This window comes from Symphalangus syndactylus, chromosome 5 (genome assembly GCF_028878055.3).
Source record: "Symphalangus syndactylus isolate Jambi chromosome 5, NHGRI_mSymSyn1-v2.1_pri, whole genome shotgun sequence".
Lineage (NCBI taxonomy): Eukaryota > Metazoa > Chordata > Mammalia > Primates > Hylobatidae > Symphalangus > Symphalangus syndactylus.
This window is the reverse complement of record NC_072427.2, coordinates 5,068,646-5,088,242: the sequence shown is the minus strand read 5'-3', so window position 1 is coordinate 5,088,242 and position 19,597 is coordinate 5,068,646. Positions and strand designations below refer to the sequence as shown.

Here is a 19,597-nt window from a genome sequence, read left to right as displayed (position 1 = left end):
TGATGGATTCGCCCCAAGGCGGTCTGGCTGATCACTCAGAGCTTCGGCAGTCTGCTCCATTTGGGCTGTTTCTGCCCACTCTCACCGAGAAGATGTATTTTCCCAACAAGGACTCTAGAAGTGACGGATGCTGGCCCGTGGCAGAAATTCAAGAGCCCCCGAGGAAGATTAGGGAACTAACAGGGACAGCCTCTTCCCAGCCCAGTTCAGTAAACGGGCCCGTGTGCGGCTGGGCAGAGCCACAGGTTGGGCGTGGCTGCGGGTCCCTGTGGAGTGCAGCTTGTTTATGCCCAAGCAGCCAAGGCAAGACAATGAGACTTTCTTCCTTTCCACGGTGCCACTGTCTTGACACTGAGGGCATTGATGAACTGGTTGCCATGGGAACCCCAGGCTGCTGATCCCATCCCATGGAGCGTGAGGCTCCTGACAGCTGATGTCTATTCATCCCCCTTCCTTGCAGGACTAGACAGGGGGCCTTGCGCCTGCTGCTGGGTCCTCAAGATGCTCAAAGAGCAGAGGCACAAGGACATCAGGAAGAACCACAGCTTGATGGGATGACAGGACCCGCAGGGTCTGAAGCATCCACAGTGAGCTCCAGGGCGCTAGTGGGGCCTGCAGGGCGCTAGTGGGGCCTCCAGGGTGTTAGTGGGGCCTCCAGGGCACTAGTGGGGCCTCCAGGGTGTTAGTGGGGCCTGCAGGGTACACAGGGCTCTCAGATCAGCGTGGAGCTGACCTGACCAAGAGGCAAACACAGTATCACAAAGAAGGTGTCCTCACGTACAAGTACGTACGTGGGAGGGCCTATCGAGTGACTCCAGAAAGCAAACAACTGGGATGAGAAAGCGATGGTGGGGGTGGTTCAATAAATGACACTTAAGTGCAGGAGCCTGGCCTTGGTCCCTCACAAAGACTCATAACCGAGAGTCTCTTAAGACTCTTGCAAGGCAGGGGCCACATTTTCTTATCTCTAAGTGCCCAGGCCAGTGAGAGCACACGGCAATACTCGCTGAATAAATGAACGCACGTCCGCCGGCCATCAGAGAGGTGGCAGAATCGGAACTAACCTTAGAGAGCAGCCAGAGGACTAACTTTGGGCTGACTCACCCAGGAAGCCCAGAGCCCAGTGTCAGAAACAGGCAAGCCAGCAGGCAACGTCAAGGTGGCAGGGGGCCTGGGGGCCCAGACGAAGGGCACAACCAGTGAGCTGGGGAAATCGGGATGAGTCGGCTGATGGAACTGACAGTGGAGCAGAACTGGGAAGGCTGAGGGGCTAACCTGGTGACAGGGTAAAGCCATTCTGGGCAGGAAGAACAGCAGAAGCAAGCCTGAAAGGAAGCAAAAGTGTGAAGACAGGGGTTCGGCAGAGCTGGAGCTACAGCCAGGGCTCAAGGCGGTGGGGTGGGGCAGGAGGAGGCCCTGAGGCAGTGCAGGCAGGTAGAGGCCACAGAGGCCACAGCCTGTGCTGGGCGGTGGCAGGGGCAACACAGGGAGCCTGCGAGCCATTCAGGAGACAATGAGACAGGCTTGGGGGAGCACGGGAGCAGGAGGAGGCAATGGTGACCTCTAGGCCTCCAGCTCTGCCACTAAGGTAGACAGGGGTCTCTTTTTGTAGACAGGGACCCACACAAGAAGGAGGTTTCAGCAAAAGATGAACAGTCCAGGTGATAAATGTGCAGCTTGAGTGACTGAAATGTGCAGTGACTCAAATGGATAGTTTGAGTGGCTTCCTAGAAGGGCTGGAGGGCTTTTCTTTTTCCCTCCGATAGAGAGAGGCGTGAGTGGTTTCCATGCTGATGAGCAGGCGCCAGTACAGATTCTCTGAGACAGAGCAATGCTGGTGTGCAGCCCTTTGCATCTGTGCGCGTTCATGCACCAGCATGTGCACACACCAGGTGGACAGAGGGAGAAACAGTGGCTGGTGGGGTCTGAGGAGGTTCCTATGTCACTCATCTGTTCATTTTGGCAGAGAGCTGAAAGGCTTTCTGTCTGATGATTTACCTTTGTCTGGAAAGCAGGTACAAGGTGACAGCAGTAGTAGAAGGTGAGTCAGAGGGTGTGGGGTCCAGCCCTGGCCTATCAGTCACTGGTTTGTCAGAAGGTAACTGGATCTAAGGCCTCATCACCATCAAACAGGCCTGGTGACACCTCCCTGCAGGGCTGGTGAGGGCCTTCAAAGCAAGAGTAGTCATGAGAAACATCAGCTGGGGGGAGCAAGGCTAGGGCTTCTGGTCAGTGGCAAGGCCAAGACCCAGTCCCAGGAGCCAGGGGGAGGCCAGCCACCCAGGGCAAGTACAACCTGGAGGCCCTCCCAGGGCAGGGCTCTAGTAAAAGGAGGGGGGAGGTGTCGGCAGCCTGGCTGAGCTGCAGATCAGAGGAACTACTTCCTAGATGGCAAAATCCGTGCAGAGGCTCAGAGATCCAAAAATCTCAGGATGTTCCCCAGCTGGCAGGCAGTTTGCGGACACTGGAGAACAGGGTCTGGACAGCCCTGAGTGTCCCTGTCGCCACCCAAAGCTCAAAGCCGGCAGAGTATCAGGCAGTGTCCCAGCCTCCCCTAGCCCATCAACAGCTCTGTGTTTCTCATTTGCTTCCCTGGCTTCCACCTAGAGAAACTCAAGCCTTTCTAATGGTCCAGGCAGCTCAGCCACCTGCTCAGTCCTGAGTCTGAGTCTGCCCCTGGATGCTGCCTTCTGGAGCTTTTCTGGCTCCACAGATGGCAGCTGGCTCAGCTTCGATCGCCACTCCCCACACCAGCTCCAATGACTCAGGAGGGCAGTCCAGTCAATTAAAATTCTGCCCACTTAAACGCATCACATCTGGGTGAAGACGTCAGACAGGAGGGTGAAGACAGTGGGCTTCATAACCCTCATTTGTCTCTGTCCCTCAGTTCACACCCAGAGCCTCTCGCAGGCCAGCCGCGCACAGCCAGTCCAGCTTGGCTCAGAGCATAAAACCAAGACAGCCTTAGAGCGAAAATCAATCCCAGAGAACTAGGTCACAGGTGACTGCTATTCGGGGTTTCCCCTTGTCCCTAACAAACCCCTGACACTCTGGCTGGAACAAGTTCTGGCCCATTATTTTAACACCTGGTTAAGGCTTCGGCTTGTTTTTCATTGCAAGAACAAGTTGTCTGCAGCATGACAATTTTCCTCTGCTGACAAATGAATTGTGCAGGCTCACCTGAAATTCTGGGCCAGGTATGTCCTGCTCAGTAGCTATTTTAAGTAAAACTATTTAAGGCAAGTTCAAGATCATTTAAGGCTCTTAGATCTTTTAGGGCCCTGGCAGCCAGCCTGCCTTTTTATGTTCAGACTCAGAAGCAACAAATTAGCTCAATACCCCAGGCAAAGCAAAAACCCAAGGGAAAGCATGGCATCCAAGCACCACCCTTAAGATAAACATCATTTCCAAGAGCAGCAGACGCTGAGCTGTTGTGATTTGGTATATGGAGAATACCTTGCTGTCATCCTCTTCACACAAGCAACTTGTCTCTTCTGAGTCACAGTGGCAAAGCTGACAATGCACACAGGTTAGAGTGAGGGTGATTGGAAGGAGAAAGAAGCAGGGGAGAATGGAAGGGTTCCTGGGCTCCCTGTTCCACTCTGTCCAAACAGCCATGTGACCTGCAGCCAGACATTCTGTTTCTCTGTCACCATTTCCTTGACAAGTGGATTGGCCCAGTCTGGACATCTAAAGTAGGGACTTCTTAAGCTGGGGCTGCAGGCACTTGTGCCTCCAAGGGCGTGCTTCAGATGGTCCAGAAGCACCATGGGGTAGGTGTACAATGTGCATTTCCCTTTTCTTTTTATCTCTTTAATGTTTTATGTGTATCTGTGTATATGTCTATGTATATAGGTATATGCGTCAATATACTTGTGTTTTTATATTATGCGTGTGTATATATACACACTTGTACACATCACCATATGTAATATACCCTGATACAAAGCAAAAAAGTACAAAATGTCTAGGCACAATTTTGTATATAATCCATGTATATTTATACATACACACACCCACACACATAAGCGTGTGTTGTAAAGTAGTACACTGCAGATAAAGTTTGAAGTTCCTCTCCCCTCCCTCCCTTCTTGGAGGCCATTGCTAACTAGAATTTGATGCAGATCCTTACAGCCCACACTTTTATACTTTTACTACATCTATAAGCATCCATAATTAGTACAGTATTGCTTTGTGGTTTGTTTTTGTTTGTTTTTGTTTTGACACATTGTTTCACCCTACTCTTGTCGCCCAGGCTGGAGTGCAGTCCTGTCATCTCAGCTCACTGCAACCTCCACCCTCCGGGTTCAAGCGATTCTCCTGCCTCAGCCTCCTGAGTAGCTGGGAATACAAGCGTGCACCACCATGCCCAGCTAATTTTCGTATTTTTTTTAGTAGAGACAGGGTTTCACCATGTTGGCCAGGCTGGTCTCGAACTCCTGACCTCAGATGATCCACCCGCCTCGGCCTCCCAAAGTGCTGGGATTACAGGCGTGAGCCACCGCACCCGGCCTGCTTTGTGTGTTTCTTAACGTTTACGTGAATATGATCACATTGGACATCTACAATTTGCTTTTTTTCTTTCTCAACACCATTTGAGAGATGTATCTGTGTAGATATAGATCGGGTTTATTCATTTCTAACCACTGTAGAGTCTGGCATGGTGTGACTATTTTGATTTCTCTATTCTACTTTAAGGAAGGTGGGTTTTCCTTCATTTAAAAAAATGCCTGCATGGACATTCTTACACAAGTCTCTTTGTGCAAATGTGGGAGAGTTCCTCCAGGATGTCTAGCTGTGGACTTGCTGGTGCAGTTCAGCCTCACCGTGTATTGCCAAATTGCTCTCCAAACTATACCAATCTCCACCAGCAGCAACTGAAAGTTCCCATTGCTCTGTATCCTTGCCAGCACGTGACGCTAACACTCTTCCATGTCAGGCAACCCGATAGGTGTGAAATGGTATCTCATCGTTGCCTACACTGCAGTGCTCCAATAACCCAGCAAGCTTCAGTGAAGCCGGCATCATTTCTTACGTTTACTGGTCATTTGGATTTCTCTTCGTTGACTTCTCTATTCATAAACTTCCCCATTTTTCCACCTGGCATGTATCCTTTTTTCTTAGTGATTTATAGTTTTCAAAATAATCTGTGTACTCATCCATTTGTTATATATTGTAAATACTTTCCCAGTCTATTACTTGCTTTTTAACTCTGTCATGATGCCTTTGTTTACATAGAATTTTTATCTTAATGTATCAATCTCTTCTTTTTAAAATTTATTTTCATAATTTGTTTAGGAACTCCTTTCCCAATGTGACAAAGGTATTCCACTGTAGTTCTTTCTAAAAGTTTTATATATAGTCTCTAATCCCATCTGGAATGCACTGTTGTGTAATGTGAGGATTGAATTGTTTTTCCACGGGGAGAGCCTGTTCTCCCAGCACCATTTAGTGAATAGCCCATCCTTCCCCATCCATTTGTAACTCTTCAGCTCACACGTACCAGTTCCCACACATGCTTGGGTTTGAGTTGATGCTATTGCTGAACTGTCGTTACCACAACTCCCCTCCTCCTCTTCTTTCTCAGAGTTGTCTGAGGTATTCTTGGACCTTACTCTTCCATATTAATTTTATAATTCATTTGTGTGATTTCATATTCCACATTAAATCTTGTCATGGCTTAAACTAGATTACATTGAATTTGCAGATTAAACTGGGGCAACTATGAGAGCCAGCCCTCCCATACATGAACACAACGCATCTCTCCATTTATTTAAACTTTTTTTTTTTTTTTTTTTTTTTGAGATGGAGTTTCGCTCTTGTCGCCCAGGCTGGAGTGCAATGGTGCGGTCTCGGCTCACTGCAACCTCCGCCTCCCGGGTTCAAGCAATTCTCCTGCCTCCACCTCCCAAGTAGCTGGGATTACCGGCACGTGTCACCACGCCCGGCTAATTTTTGTATTTTTAGTAGAGACAGGGTTTCTCCATGTTGGTCTGGCTGGTCTTGAACTCCTGACCGCAGGTGATCCGCCTGCCTCAGCCTCCCAAAGTGCTGGGATTATAGGCATGAGCCACCATGCCTGGCCTAAACTTTCTTTTCTCAGCCCTTCTTCTAAATATTTTATGTTTCTCTATAAAAGTCTCACCTTTTTAAAAGACCTATTTCAAAGTATCTCACAGCTTTTATGCAAGAATGAAGAATGGTTTCTTTTGTCTTCTCAGATGTGCTGCCCTGCGGGTGGCTGTTGCTGACCAACTCCCTTATTAGCTCCAGGGGCTAATCTCCAGGCTCTTTTGGATTATCCATGTAGTTATGTCATCTGCCGATAATGACACTGGACACTTCCACATTTTTATTCCCTTTGAAATCCTGTGGTGTTACCTGGAATGATGAGTAGAGGGACAAAGAGAGGCTATCTTGTCTTGTCCCTGGTGATGCATATTTTATAACGGAGAGGATCCACAGCCTTTATCAGATGCTGAAAGGGAGCCAGGACTCAAGAAAGGTGAATAACCACCAGTCTAAATTACCTCTGGACCATGTAAAATAAACTGAATCCAGTTATTAGTTGTATGGAAGAAAGTAAAACAAGCAAGCAAGAACTTGGAGCACAGCAACTATCTGGGAGAAAACCAGGGCTGTGATTCAGGCAAGTACAGAACATAACACTAATTGCCCATTAAGGGCTTGGAGAAGGAGTTTCACAAAGGAGATCTCAGACCAGAGAATACAGGAGAAGAAAATGAGCAGGGTTGGAACTGTCAGAGGTGACATACGCATACCATGTGAACACAAACAGCTTCCTTCCCTTACTTCACCCCCATTTAACTCATCTGTAAGTCAAAGCTAATAATATCTGCATCTTATTTATGAGTCACAGATTCTCCTGGCTGAAAAAAAGGCAAATAAGGTTTTTAAAGAGTTCTCATTGAGTGGGTAGAGGCTCAAATGCCCCAGGCCTTTTCCACATTACCAGTGCACTTACAGGGGGAAAGAAAAGCTCGTTTTGGAATAAGGAGTAATAAGCCCTCCGAGAGTAATCACACACAAGCATCTGAGACAGCTCCTATCCCCAACCAGCTAATCTCTCTGTTAGTGAATGTCACCACAGTGCCACTGCCAGCACCATGCCTGAGTGACCACGCTGCATGGCATTCATGCTGGCTGCACTAGACAGAGCTGGGGAGACCCCGATTGACTCCCCAGAATATCCTGGGTACGGAGTGTGCATCAGGGGGAATCTTCTCTCCCATCCGCAAAATCAGGAGAGCAGACGGCACATAAGAACTCAGTGAGTCTGACAGAGGTTGTCTCAAAGGGCCGGCATGGCCAAGGGTTAGGCATCTTTATTCCCACAGAGGAAATTTCCGGGGAGAGTTACCTGTGCCTCTCTACCTCTCTCTTGCAGTGTGAGCTCCCAGCTCAACTTCTGCTCCATTCTGCTCATTTAATTTTAGAATCCCAAAACCCAGGCACTTTGTAATTTATCATGTAGTTTAAAAGTCACTTTTAGCTGAAGACAAATTGCTGGGCCACCTGGGCACAGCAGCGAAGTGTGGCAGGAGCCAGGGGCACTATGCAAATATGAGGAACACCTCCTTCAGCCTGGACACTCAGCCAGGGAGAGTCAGGAACTACAGAGACAAACGAAGTCACTGCTACCCAAAGGCAAAATCTGAAATCACAGGATGTTTGGAGGGACTTGAGTGGTTAAAAAATATATATATATATATATGGATATACATGTGTGTATATGTGTGTGTGTGTATGTGTATATATGTAACATTTTGTATATATATATACATACATTTAAAAGGTCTCCAAAGATGTGCTAGCATTCTTTCAGATAAACTCGAACCTGCCTGCCTTGTGAAGATTCTATCATTCAAATGGTAGAATCTACCCCTCCAGCAGGCCACACACCTAACAGCACATCAACGTGGGGCTTGGGATGCAGAACAAACGTCATTTCTATCAGGGACGCCACCACACCTTGCTGGCTTCTGCCGATGCCACCAACGATGAAACTAAATTTAACACAACCTGGCACTAAGGTTTAGAGTCGGTGCTTCCCTGTCACTTCACTTAATCCTCTGAGTGTCTAGTTTGTAGATTTGTTAACTGCACTGAGTGGTCCCCCGGTGTGACCCCAAAATAATGGCCTCTCCAGGAGCCATAAATCTGGATCAACCCCAACTCACCGCCCCTCAGCCCGGTAGCTGGTTGAGAGAGGAAAAAGGGACCCGCCGGGAGGTCCTTCGGGGGTAATGCCGCCTTTGTGCCCAGGGCGTGGCCTGCTTGCTGACTGACAGCAGAGGTGACAGCCAAGCCCGTCGGGTGCGGGGCTGGGAGGGCTCCTCGCTGGCCCCGGTCCAGGCTCTGTGGCAATGCAACGTTAGATCTTTCCGACAACCAAACAGTGTAGACACTGCCACTGACTGCAAAGGAGCACGTCAGGGAAGTGACTTGCCAAAGGTCACACCGCTCTGCCATCAGAACGCGGCAGAAGCCCACAAACCAAGCGCCCTCCCTCCGCTCCTGGAGAGGTTTTAAACCCAGGACCCCCGGCCCTGCGCTGTCCCAAAGCCTCTCGGACGGTGGCCGGGCTCCAGGGTGCAGGCTCCCGGCCGTCTACCCTCGGGAGCGGCGGACACCGAGGGAGCGCGAGTCCCCGAGACGCCGGGCCACGCTCCTGTCACCCAAGCAGCGGCCGGCCGCCTTGGCGCGCACAGGGTCCGGAGCTCGCGCCGCCCGTCGAGGGCAGAGGGGCCGGTCCCCCGCGGGGGAGAGCTGGGTGGGCGCTCGGGACCCAGCGGCGGACGGACGGCGCGCGACGCCTGAGACAGCCCAGCCTCCCCCGGAGCCCGGCAGGTGTCCGCGCCGCCCCGGCCTCTGAGGCCACACTTCCGAGCGCAGGGTTGGGCGGCACCGCCAGGGGACTTGCGGCCGGCGCGCCGGACCAGCGTGGGCGCCCACGCGGGACCCCGATTCCCCCCCGCCGAGTGTCCCGCGCGCGCCCTCCCGGGCGAACCCCCCACCCCCGCGCAGGGCGCCCCGGCCGCCCGCCGTCCCCGAGCGGTCCCGGAGCCTCCCCACGCGCGGCGCGGGCCGGAGGCCGCCGGGAAAGTTTTGGGCGCGCGGGGCCGGCCGCACTCACCTGGCCCAAGTTGAGGTAGCCGTGAGCCGCGGCCACGCGGTCCGCTTCGGCCGGGCCGCCCAGCACTTGCACTGCCCAGTGGTTGGTGTAGACGGGGCGCGGCGGGGGCGCGGAGCAGGCGGCAGGAAGCGCCAGCAGCAGCAGCCAGCGCCAGGGACGCGGCGCGAACGCCCGGAGCCCGGGCCCGCCGGAGACCCCCGCGCCCCCCGCGCCCCGCGCGCCCCCCGCACCCCCCGCACTCCCCGCGCCCGCGTTGGCGATGGTGGTGGCGGCGGCCCGGGGCGGCGGCCGGGGCCCGGGCGCAGGCGGAGCGCGCGGAGGCATAGCGGCGGCAGAGGCTCGCGCGGCGCCCGAGCTGCGAGTGCGCCGGGGGGTGGAGTGCCGCCTTTTAAAGCCGCTCCGCGCCGGGGAAGCGCCGCCGCCACCGCCGCGGGCGGGAGCCAGGGAGGAGGAGGAGGCGGCCGCGGCGCGTTCCCGCCCGCGCGGCTCGGCGGCGCCCCCGGGCCCGCGCGCTCCTGAGGCTCCGGGGCCGAGACGCGTCCGGACGGCCCGAGACGCCCCCCACCGGGGGAACTTCTCCGCCGACTTTCGGGGCTCTCCGGACGCAGTAGTGCCCCAGCGGCGGCCTCGGCCCCGCCAGTTCTGCTGGGAGCGGGGAGGCCCTGGCGTCTCAGGCGAGTCCCCTGTTCCCGAGACCGGCCGGACGCCGGAGGCCGCACTCACCTGGCGGGGGGCCTCGCCCGCCTCCCCGGACAGACGGCTCGCCGGTGTGCGGGGTCCCGGGGAGAAGAAGCTGCCGGGAAGACGGTGGATCGCCCAGGACCAAGCCTGGCGGGAGGGACATGTTGAACGGGGCAAAGGCACGTGGCGCGTTAGCCGGGCTCACGAGCGTGTACCCGGGAAACCACCGCACAGAGCCCATCGCGGAGGCCACAGCCCATCCCGGGAGGCCACAGCCCATCGCGGAGGCCACAGCCCATCCCGGGAGGCAGGCTGTGCAGGTGAACCCGCAGGCCGTCCACTTAGCATCGCTGTGATCTTGGGCAAACGACTGTCCTGGCTGAGGGCAGGCGCCCCACCTGTAAAACGGGGGGAACAGTGGTATCTGCCCCATCGGGCTGATTTGAGGATGAGGTCAGCTTTTGCTGTACAATAAGCTGTCCATAAACGTTCGTTCTGATGAGCCCAGGGGCCTGCCATGTGGTAGGTGTTCACTAGATGATGTACACTCTTAAAAGCACCCACTGAGCTGGGACCAGCAGTGGGAAAGTCAGTTGAATCATCCTCACCCCTGCTGCCTGGAGCAGCCTGGTATCCAGTGGATAATGATTTGAAGCACCCTGGAGATGTATGCAAATGTTCACACCATAACCAAGGAATGATGAAGGGTGAGGATCGCTGCTGGATCTCTTCTGTCATCCCTCCCAGGACCCATTGGTCCTACTGGCCCACTTCCAGAAAGCAAGCCATCAACCTGCTTAATATAGGAAGTAAAACGAAAAGGTCGAGAAGGCCTTGAGGTGGGAAGGAAGCTGCTTCTCTGATGCTCAGTTCCAGGAGCGGTCTCTTGTTGAGCGTGCAGGATTCACTTGGAGTCTGTGGCTTGGCAGCTGGAGGTGAGAGGCTGGGGCAAGAGGGGATGGGCAGAGGACAGGGTCTGCAGAGATGGTTTCCGAGGTCCTTTCCAGCCTCCCTCACAGGAGCCCTTTGGTTTCGTAACCCACATGATTCATCATTTCTGCAGGTGTGAGTCACCCCTAATGGAGGTGGGAGGCCCCATCCCAACAGGCCACATCCATGTTCACAAGGGCTCCTCCCAAGGGCCCATCTTGGAACCTGGAGATCAAAGTCCCACACGGCCTTCGCTTTGCTACACTAAATGTAACTTCACCTCTCTGCGTTCCCCTGGCAACTGGGGTCAGCTGCTTGGGCAGTCACTCCAGGCCTGCCCACGCTGCAGAAGACAGCCACCGTGTGTCCCTCCTACAGATGGACTGGATGCTCACCAGCCCCTGCTAGTGGAGAGACATGAGGCCCTCATGCAAACTGGCAGCGCTAGAGGAGAACCCGCCATACCTGTTGGACAGAAACAGTACCCAGAACCCTCAGTCTGCCTCTGCCTGACATGGCCCTGGCTGCCTAGCCAACTGGCTTGCAGAAGAGGGACATTGGCCTGAGTCAAGGGGACAGGGTTGGAGGCATTGCATTGTCACCTAGCAGCAGTATGTCTGGGCAACATGCGTTACCTCTCTTCCCCTTCCCCTGCTGGCCAGATGTCCCTCAGATTCATCCTGGATCTGGTGCTGTTCTTCTTCAAATATGTGGCCTGCTTCAAGATAATGTACACTGCACATCAGCTAAATAATTATAAAGCAGCTAGTGCCTCCCAAGACGGAGCCCCCGCAATGGCAGTGATTTTGACAGACAGAGATAAGGGTGTTTCCGTAATAATGTGGTAGATTAAGGGATTCAGCCTGCTGTACTGAGGCGAGACTAAAATGCATCTGAATTTTTCTTTGGAGAGATCTGAATTTATTTTACTAACAAGTCTGGTCCTTTTGGGCTAAACTTTCCATTTATCATGGAAGTGCCCTGGCAATATCTTGACTCTGATGTTGTAGGAAGACCAGCTTCCCAAAATGAACATCCTGAATGAAATCGCCTCCTGTGGGTTTCCTGTTGATTTACACAGTGATGAGATTAGCTCAATCACAGGAATACCAGCCCTTTTCATTGTGATAGGATCTGTAATAAAACTTGGCTAGTTGTCCTGCAGGGAGGGGATTTATTACTCAGGCTCTGGCTCTCCACATGGCCCCCGAGGTCCACACAGCTCTGTGGGGAGGGAGGGGGTGCTGCTTTCCTAGACTGAGGTCTTCGAGCCTCAGGAGGGACAGGACATGGACCAGAAAGGTGATTGGGGCCTGGTCATATTTTGGAAGTTTTGTGATATTTATACTGACATCTTTTAAAATCAGAAAAGAGGAGAAGACATTGAATGATGTGTTCTCATGCCCATCACTGATCCCTTTACAGCAAGCACAGGACTGTCCAGCCAGAGCCCGGGAATACCCATACGGCCAAGACCACTGGACAGCGAGAGCCTTTGCGCAGCCTTCTAGGATGTGATAAGACAGACTTTGATGCAGAAATTGCCTCTGTGTAGGGAACAGACACTGAAAAATTACATTTTTGGCAACATGCTAGGTTCGGCAGGCCAGAGTAGCATCCCTTGAAAAATATCTGATGGACACCACCTTCAGGATACCGGAGATGAGCGTGGACTCAAAGCCCAGCTTTGTCATTTACTCATGTGCAGCCTCAGTAAAGTTGCTTCAGTTTGCCCTACTGAAAATAATAGTAACGCTGCTGTCCCCATACAGAGGTGCTGTGAGGATGACAGGAGCTGATGTGAGCAGAGCCTGGCACCTAGAGCCTGGCATGAAGTCAGCACTCCATAAATAGTGGCAACAGTGACCACTGCTGACCAGGAGCTCTCCAGTGGGATAGAGTAGTTAGGGCTGAATACTCTGACCTTCTCTGGATGAGGGTTCACTGTCCTCATCTATGCCTGGGTGCACATTTTCTCACATCTTAACATCCCCAAATCAAGAAACATCTCACAGTTGGTGTTTTGCAATCACCAGTGGCCTGGGCTGAAATTGAGTTCTTCCAGAGAGGGTTTGTTTTTGCTTCTGCCAGTGATCTGGGGACACAGCTTCTGAAACTCCTTGGGGATCTGCTAAATGGTGTGACCCCAGAGTGAGAACCAGCTTATGGTTCTAATGATCAGTGCAGGGCATCTCCCTATTTCTCCCTCCCCTCGCCAGGGCCAAGATAAAACCCTGATGATTCCTTGCTGTTCCTCTCCATGGTGGGTTTATTTCTCATTTTCTCCTGTACTGACAGTAGAGTCTTTCCCTCCCCTCCCCTCCCCTCTCTCTCCTCTCCTCCTCCTCCTTCTTTCTCTTCCTTCCCCCTTCCCCCTTCCTTCCTTCCTTCCTCCCTTCCTTCCTTCCTTTCTCCCTTCCCTTCTTTTCTTTTTCTGTTTCTTTTTCTTTCCTGAGACAGAGTTTCACTCTTGTCACCCAGGCTGGAGTGCAATGGTGCAATCTCGGCTCACTGCAACCTCTGGTGTCCGGGTTCAAGTGATTCTCCTGTCTCAACCTCCCGAGTAGCTGGGATTACAGGTGCAAGCCACCACGCCTGGCTGATTTTTGTATTTTTAGTAGAGATAGGGTTTCACCATGTTGGCCAGGCTGGTCTCGAACTCCTGACCTCATGTGATCCTCCTGCCTCAGCCTCCCAAAGTGCTGGGATTACAGGCGTGAGCCACCAGACCCGGCCAACAGTAGAGCCTTTCACTGTTCCATCCTTAGAGAGGCATCTCCTGTGAGAATTTCCATCTTGGACATTTTTTTTTCTTAGTAATACATTAAATAATGACACATCTTCCAATTGAGGGTATATCTTAGATTTGATGACATATGATATTAATGCCTTCAAGACATATTGCAGTAAAGAAACTTGTTGAATTCTTCCAAATATATTTGCTGTGTCTGTGTATGTGTGAGCGTGGCGTCTATTGATATCCTACAGAAAAGGTACAGAGAGTACAGCATTTTTCATGAAAATCTGTTGTGAATCCCCAGCAAGGTAAAGCCTTTTTCTAAGTAATTGCCTGGCTCAGTTGAATTTTCAAATATATTTCTATCGGGAGAACCCTCGGATACTTTGGGCCAGACAGCATTCAGAGGCGAGACACTGATGGGACATACAGTCATTCCTTAGACCTGACAGTGCTTCTTGAGCCCAGATAAACGCCCAAGGTCCCCAGGAACAGGAGGTGTGATGCAGGTCACACACAGCCAGTGGGCCTGAGACAGGGAGAATCCGGGGCAGACTGTACCTCCGCCTCCCACCAGCCCCTCCCACCGTCCCCGAGAAACCTTTACCCAAGCCCAGGTTTCTACAAACCAGGGGTTTCCCCAGTCAGGTCCTCTCCACTCCCTTTCACACTTTTCTTTCCTCTCCTTTTTACTCACCCCAAATCCCACTCACAGCTGCTGCCCCGAGCAGTGGTGGGTCAGGGGCCTTTGCTCCCCTGCAGCTCCAGGCTCTGGGTCCTTCTGGGCTCTGCCTTCTCCTCCGTGTTCACAGTTTCTCAGCGGTCTCTTCAGTATCTGCTCATTCATACTGAGCTCTGCTCCCTGCTGGGGAGGGGGACATGTGACTATCTGGGGTGGGGAGGGCATGCAGCAGCTCCCACTCTGCTCTCCTGTCTGTTTAAACTCTATATCTAGATCCTAGTTTTCTTAAGAAAGGGCCCTTGAAAACTGCTTCTCCTGTGAAACAATTACTGTGGGTCTAGCAATTATATATCCCAGTGTTCCTTTCCTAAACTCCCTAAATTTAGTGTCAAACAAGGAATTTAGGGGCAAAAAAGCTGAAGCTCCCTGAGAAGCTCTTCCTGACTAAGAATGAGAGCTTGGGAATTCATCTCGTTTCCCTTTTCACCTCAGCATCCAGGAGGCTCAGAGCCACATGAGATAGAAAAATCATAGTTCTTTATTTCTTCTTTGCTGCAATAGTTCCCCAAACTCCTAACCCTCTAATCTTTTCCTGTCCCCAGATCCTTCCCCTTAGTTGCACGTGTGCCAGACGCCTTTGGTTACAAAATATGAGAGTGCCCAACTGAAATGAGTGCAGACAATAAGAACAATTAATTATTTTGCAAACAAGAAATTGGTAGTAGGTGGACCCAGCATTGTTAATTCAGCAGCTCGGTGATGCTGGCACTCAAGGCAGCTTTTCTACACTTTACCTGCTTTCTCCTATTCTTAGATGACTGCCACAGATGGGAGGATCATATGCTCTCAAGACAGCCTCCAGGGAAGAAGCGCAGGAGCGACTTTCCATCTCTTGGATGTCTTCATCTCCCTGGGGAGAAAGCACCTAAACCTCCAGTCCACTTCCTCTCAGTCCTCACCCACCAGATCTGGGTCACAGGCCCACCCTCTGCTGCCAGGTAATCGTAGACAAGGTGAGCAGGGCGGCTCAGGCTGCTTTTGACCAGTCTTAGCTCTTCTCCTGGGGAACTCTCCCTGAGCACATTGCTGCCCCAGGTTGAACAAAACCAGGATGCTGTTAGCAAGGGGCAGCACTGTGGAGGCAGCTGGGCGAGTTCCTTGGGGGTCTACCTCTTGCTCCCTGTTTCTGTTGTATCACCTTCATAAAGATTTTCTTAGGCACACAGCAGACTCCAAGCACATATTTATCGAAAAGTGGAAAGGAAGAGAGGTAGGGAAGGAGGGAAAGAGGGGGAAAGGGAAGGGAGGAGGGGAAGAACAAAGGAAGGGAAGAACAAGAGGGAAGGGGAAGGAAGGCTCAAGCATTATTTAGAATTAATGTGTTCCATAAATTAAATACAACACAAATCAGCCTAAGCAGCAGTGACTCTGACTTTCCCCACCTGCCTCCACACCCGGCAGGGCAAGGATGGAGTTGCACTGTGCACAAGCCCCGCAGTGGGGTGTGCCTTTTTCCTGCGTGAAGACACCCCTTGGCTCCAGAGTGGGTTTTGGGTTTGTGGCCTAAGTGCGCTCCCGAGTGAGAGTGAATTGGGAGCTGGGGCTCCCTCCCTAGTCCCTGCAAAGAGAGCAAAGCAGAAGACGGGGTGGGAGTGGGGTCTTCACCGTGACAAGCAGAGGAGAAGAGCTGGCAGGTTATCCCTTCCTACAAAAGTCTGGTTTTGAGAAGCTGAGTGTGGAAATACATCATGGGAAAATGGGCATTGCGGGGGGACCTGCTGGGCTGTGGTATACAGGAAGTGGCCGGGCTGGGTGGGGCTGAGGAATTGCAAGTTCCTATAGACCCCACCCTTTAGCTGCTCTCTTTCCTCAAGAGCACAGAAGGCACAAACACCATTGCTTCTGCATCCCCCTGCCTGTCCCTCTCCGAAGCTGCCCCTCCCCTGGTGCCCTGGTCCCCAGGGAATCCTGCCCTCTGCAGGGTCTTGCTCTGGCAGTTCCCCAAACTCCTAACCCTCTAATCTTTTCCTGTCCCCAGATCCTTCCCCTTAGTTGCACATGTGCCAGAGCTCCCCCACCCAACTCTGAGAAGGCTTCTTATGCCTTCCTGCCCCTGCTGCCCCTTCACATCACCTCTGACCTCCTGCCTTCACTGCCCAGGGTTCCAGGAGAGGTCACATGACACCGCTTTTCACTCACGGGCGTCTCCGTGCCCTCGTCTCCCTCTCCCTCCACTCAGCACCTGCGCTCAGCTGAATGCAGGTGGAGAAGAAACACAGCCACCCCGGCTGCTGTCGCCTGGCAGCCGTCATTACACATCTCTGGCAGTCTCTCCCAACGCGCACCCCTCCTGTCCAACTCGCGTCCTCCATCCTCACCCTGAGCTGACAGCCTTGCTTCCTTCTGACCTCCTTTCTCGGAAGGGACCGTCCTTCTCCACCTGCACCTGTGCCAGGCTTTGCCTCGCAGCACTGCTGCAGGTGGTAGGGCCCACTGAGGACCTCCCCTCCCTCACCTGCTGGATCCCAAGCTACCCCAGCTCCCCAAAGCCGCCGCTTCACAGTATCACCCTTTCTCCTGCTGAGTTACCTCCATGCACGTACAAGCATGTGGTTATACCATCTGTCTTTAAAAACCCACAGGACTCTGGCCAGCTACTCTCCCATTCTTCCCTTTTTAGCAACACAAAACTCTCAAGTCTCCTCACCCACTGTTTCAGTCTCTCCTGCACTCAAGCCACACCCTTACTGCCCACCCACGGCTCTCATCACCATCACCCGCAGCCTGTACGCTGCTAACTCCAGGGGCCTGTTCTCTGCCCTCGTGTTGGAGGCCTTCCTGCACCTTTGACACGGCTGACACCCCTTGCCCTTGAAGCACATTCCTCTTGTGGCTGCCAAGCTGCCCCTGCTATTCTGGTTCTCCTCACACCTCTGTGGCTGCCTATCCTCAGTCTCCCTAGCTGGTTCCTTCTTAGCATCGGGGTGCCCCAAGCCCCGACTCTTGGGCAGCTTCTTTTTTGTACCCACCCTCACTCCCGCGACGCTCGCAGTCATTCTCTAACTTTAGGTGCACATTATGTGTGGGTGACTCTCGGTGCCTGTCGCTGGCTTGGAGAACTCCAGGCGGCTTCTCTATTTGGATGTCTAAAGGCACTTTACAACTGACCTCCTGGTCCTCCCCGTCCCCACCACAAAACGCCCCCGCCGCCCTGCCCTGTCCCCAGCTTTCTCCATGACGGCAAATGCCAACTCCACATTTCCACTGCACAGGCTAAAGCCTGAGGTCATTGTTAACCCCTCCCTTCACCCCAGCACAGCCGTGTCTAGACTGTCAGTGAGTCTGGTTGTTTCTACTTTGAAATCCATTCGGAGTCCAGCCACTTCTCACCACGCCCCCTGCTACGTCCCTGGGCCGAGCCACCCCACCTGTCACCTGGTGAAACTCAACAGCCTTCTAAATGCCTTCCCTGTTCCAGCCTTGCCTCCTGCCACCAATCCTCACACAGAGGATCGTGTGAAAATAGAAGTCAGATCAGGCCGTTCCTCAGCTCTAAATTCTTCCATGGCTTCCAACCTCACACAGAGAAAAATCCAAGATTTTTCTCTACCCTCCCCCAAGCACACAGTGGAGGCTGTCAGATATGAAAAGAGCATTGAACAAGATGGTTAGGGCTTCCTGGAAGAAGTGACTTTTAACTTGAATTTGAAGACATAAACAGGAGATAGCCAGATGGGCGGACCATCAGTCAGGACTAAGCAAGAAAACAGAGATCACGCTGAGGATTTGCAGTGCAGGGAGTTGCTGACTCAGGGACGAAGGAGCACAGTTTCTCCCACCCCTGGGTGCGGGCATCCCTCCCCCAGCTCCAGGCAGAGGGCCCACTTGGGACCAGCATGTGCAAAGGCCCTGGCACGGGAGGAAGCCTGGTGTGGTGGAGGAGCTAGAGGGCAGGCAGCGCGGCAGGGGCATTGGCAGGGACAGGAGGGTAGTGGGAGAGGGGGCGAGAGGCACGGCCAGAGGCCAGGCTGTGACAGCTTCATCAGCCTTGGCAAGAATTTGGACTCCATCCCAAGAAGGGTGGAAAGCGGAGGAGGGGCACTGTCACAGCTCCAACCCACCTGGCCTCAAAGGCCTTGAGACCTGCACCCGCAGCCCCACGCTGTCTGTCTTCAGGAGGCCAGGAACCCTGGTTCCCACATCTTCACCTCCTTATTCAACATCTCCACTCTCTCTGGCCTCTGAAATCCAGAGCAGCCTGTTCTAACCTCCTCACCCCTACCCGGACCAGACCCTGGCCTCGAGGGCGTGCTGTGGCCTTCATGTCCTGACCCAGTGTGGGCTCGGCCTGACTCCCACCTCTCACCAGTTCCCTCACCCGTCCCCAGGCTTCCCACCCTAGCCGAGGGCCCCGTCGCGCTGTCTGGAGTGTTAACTTCCCAGGTGGTCTCTCTGGCTCCAGCCGCTGCCCCTCATCACCCTCCCTGCCGTCTCCAGAGTCTTGGTTCCCAGGCACTCCCATGAGACAATTTAGACCATCAGTGAGTGAGACTTCTCAGCCAGCAGGGTGGAGATCAAACTCAGGGGCACGGCCTTTAGCAAGCTGGCACTGTTTTTCTTGCTCTTCCTGTCCCACCATAGGGCCAGTCGCTGCTCCCAGACAGACTGGCCCTTCAGGCCTGGGCACCTTAGCTTCCCCTATTTCTTCCTGACTGGATTCTTCTCAGTCTCCAGGCAGAATGGCTCTCCCTGGCTGTAGGACCTTACGTTTCGGGGGCCTAACTGTGATTTGTGGCCTCACTGCCAGCCCTGTGCATGACGCATGGTGAGGCCTCAGCGGCTGCTCCCTGCACCCCCATCTAAAGCAGCTCCCTGCACCCCCATTTCTCACTGGCAAGATGAAGCCTCAGACCTGGCAATCTCGCTCCACCCCTATTTAAACAAGGCAGAACCTCTGATCTGGAATGTTCCCACCGCAGCCTCTCCCAGAGCCTTGGGAAGGAGTTGGCTCATACAATGCTGGGTGGCAAGGCTGTGCCAGCAGTGCAGTGATTTTTAAAATATGTATTAGAGCCCTGGATCTTTCCTATAAATGAGATGGTCGGCCGTCATCCTAAGTGTCACTCCCTCCTCACTATCAGGCCACAGTGATGTTCCTAAAAGAGTCAAGAATAGAAAACCTGTTTGTAGGTATCGAGGAGCTGGCAGCAGACCCTGGGGACATGGGACCAAAGGTAGGGAGGTTTCAACTCTGGATCTCCATTGATTCTGAGTACCTCGGTGACCGGGGTGGGCTTCAGGCTTCCTGAGCTGGGGCTACAGGAGTGCAAAGGGGTTTTATGATAAGTCCGTGTATTAAATGAAATAAGCACCCATAGAAAAGAGAAGGCTGGGTCCACAGATGTCCAAG

At 53.2% G+C, this 19,597-nt stretch overlaps 1 protein-coding gene across 6 annotated transcripts in view; it reads right to left on the bottom strand.

The window, feature by feature from the left end:
* PCSK6 (proprotein convertase subtilisin/kexin type 6) overlaps positions 1-15,620 on the bottom strand; it is a 195,198-nt gene extending 179,578 nt beyond the window's left edge. For 4 of the 6 annotated variants that reach the window (XM_055277040.2, XM_055277041.2, XM_055277042.2 and 1 more), the window contains exon 1: positions 9,158-9,500. In XM_055277040.2, coding sequence (XP_055133015.2) covers positions 9,158-9,481 — 324 coding nt within the window. In that variant the 5' untranslated portion in view covers positions 9,482-9,500. Of the gene's footprint in view, positions 1-9,157; positions 9,501-14,202; positions 14,368-14,981 lie in introns of those variants that run through there. The other 2 variants (XM_063640040.1, XM_063640041.1) reach the window with 1 other exon arrangement.
* Between the last annotated feature and the right edge of the window lie 3,977 nt (positions 15,621-19,597).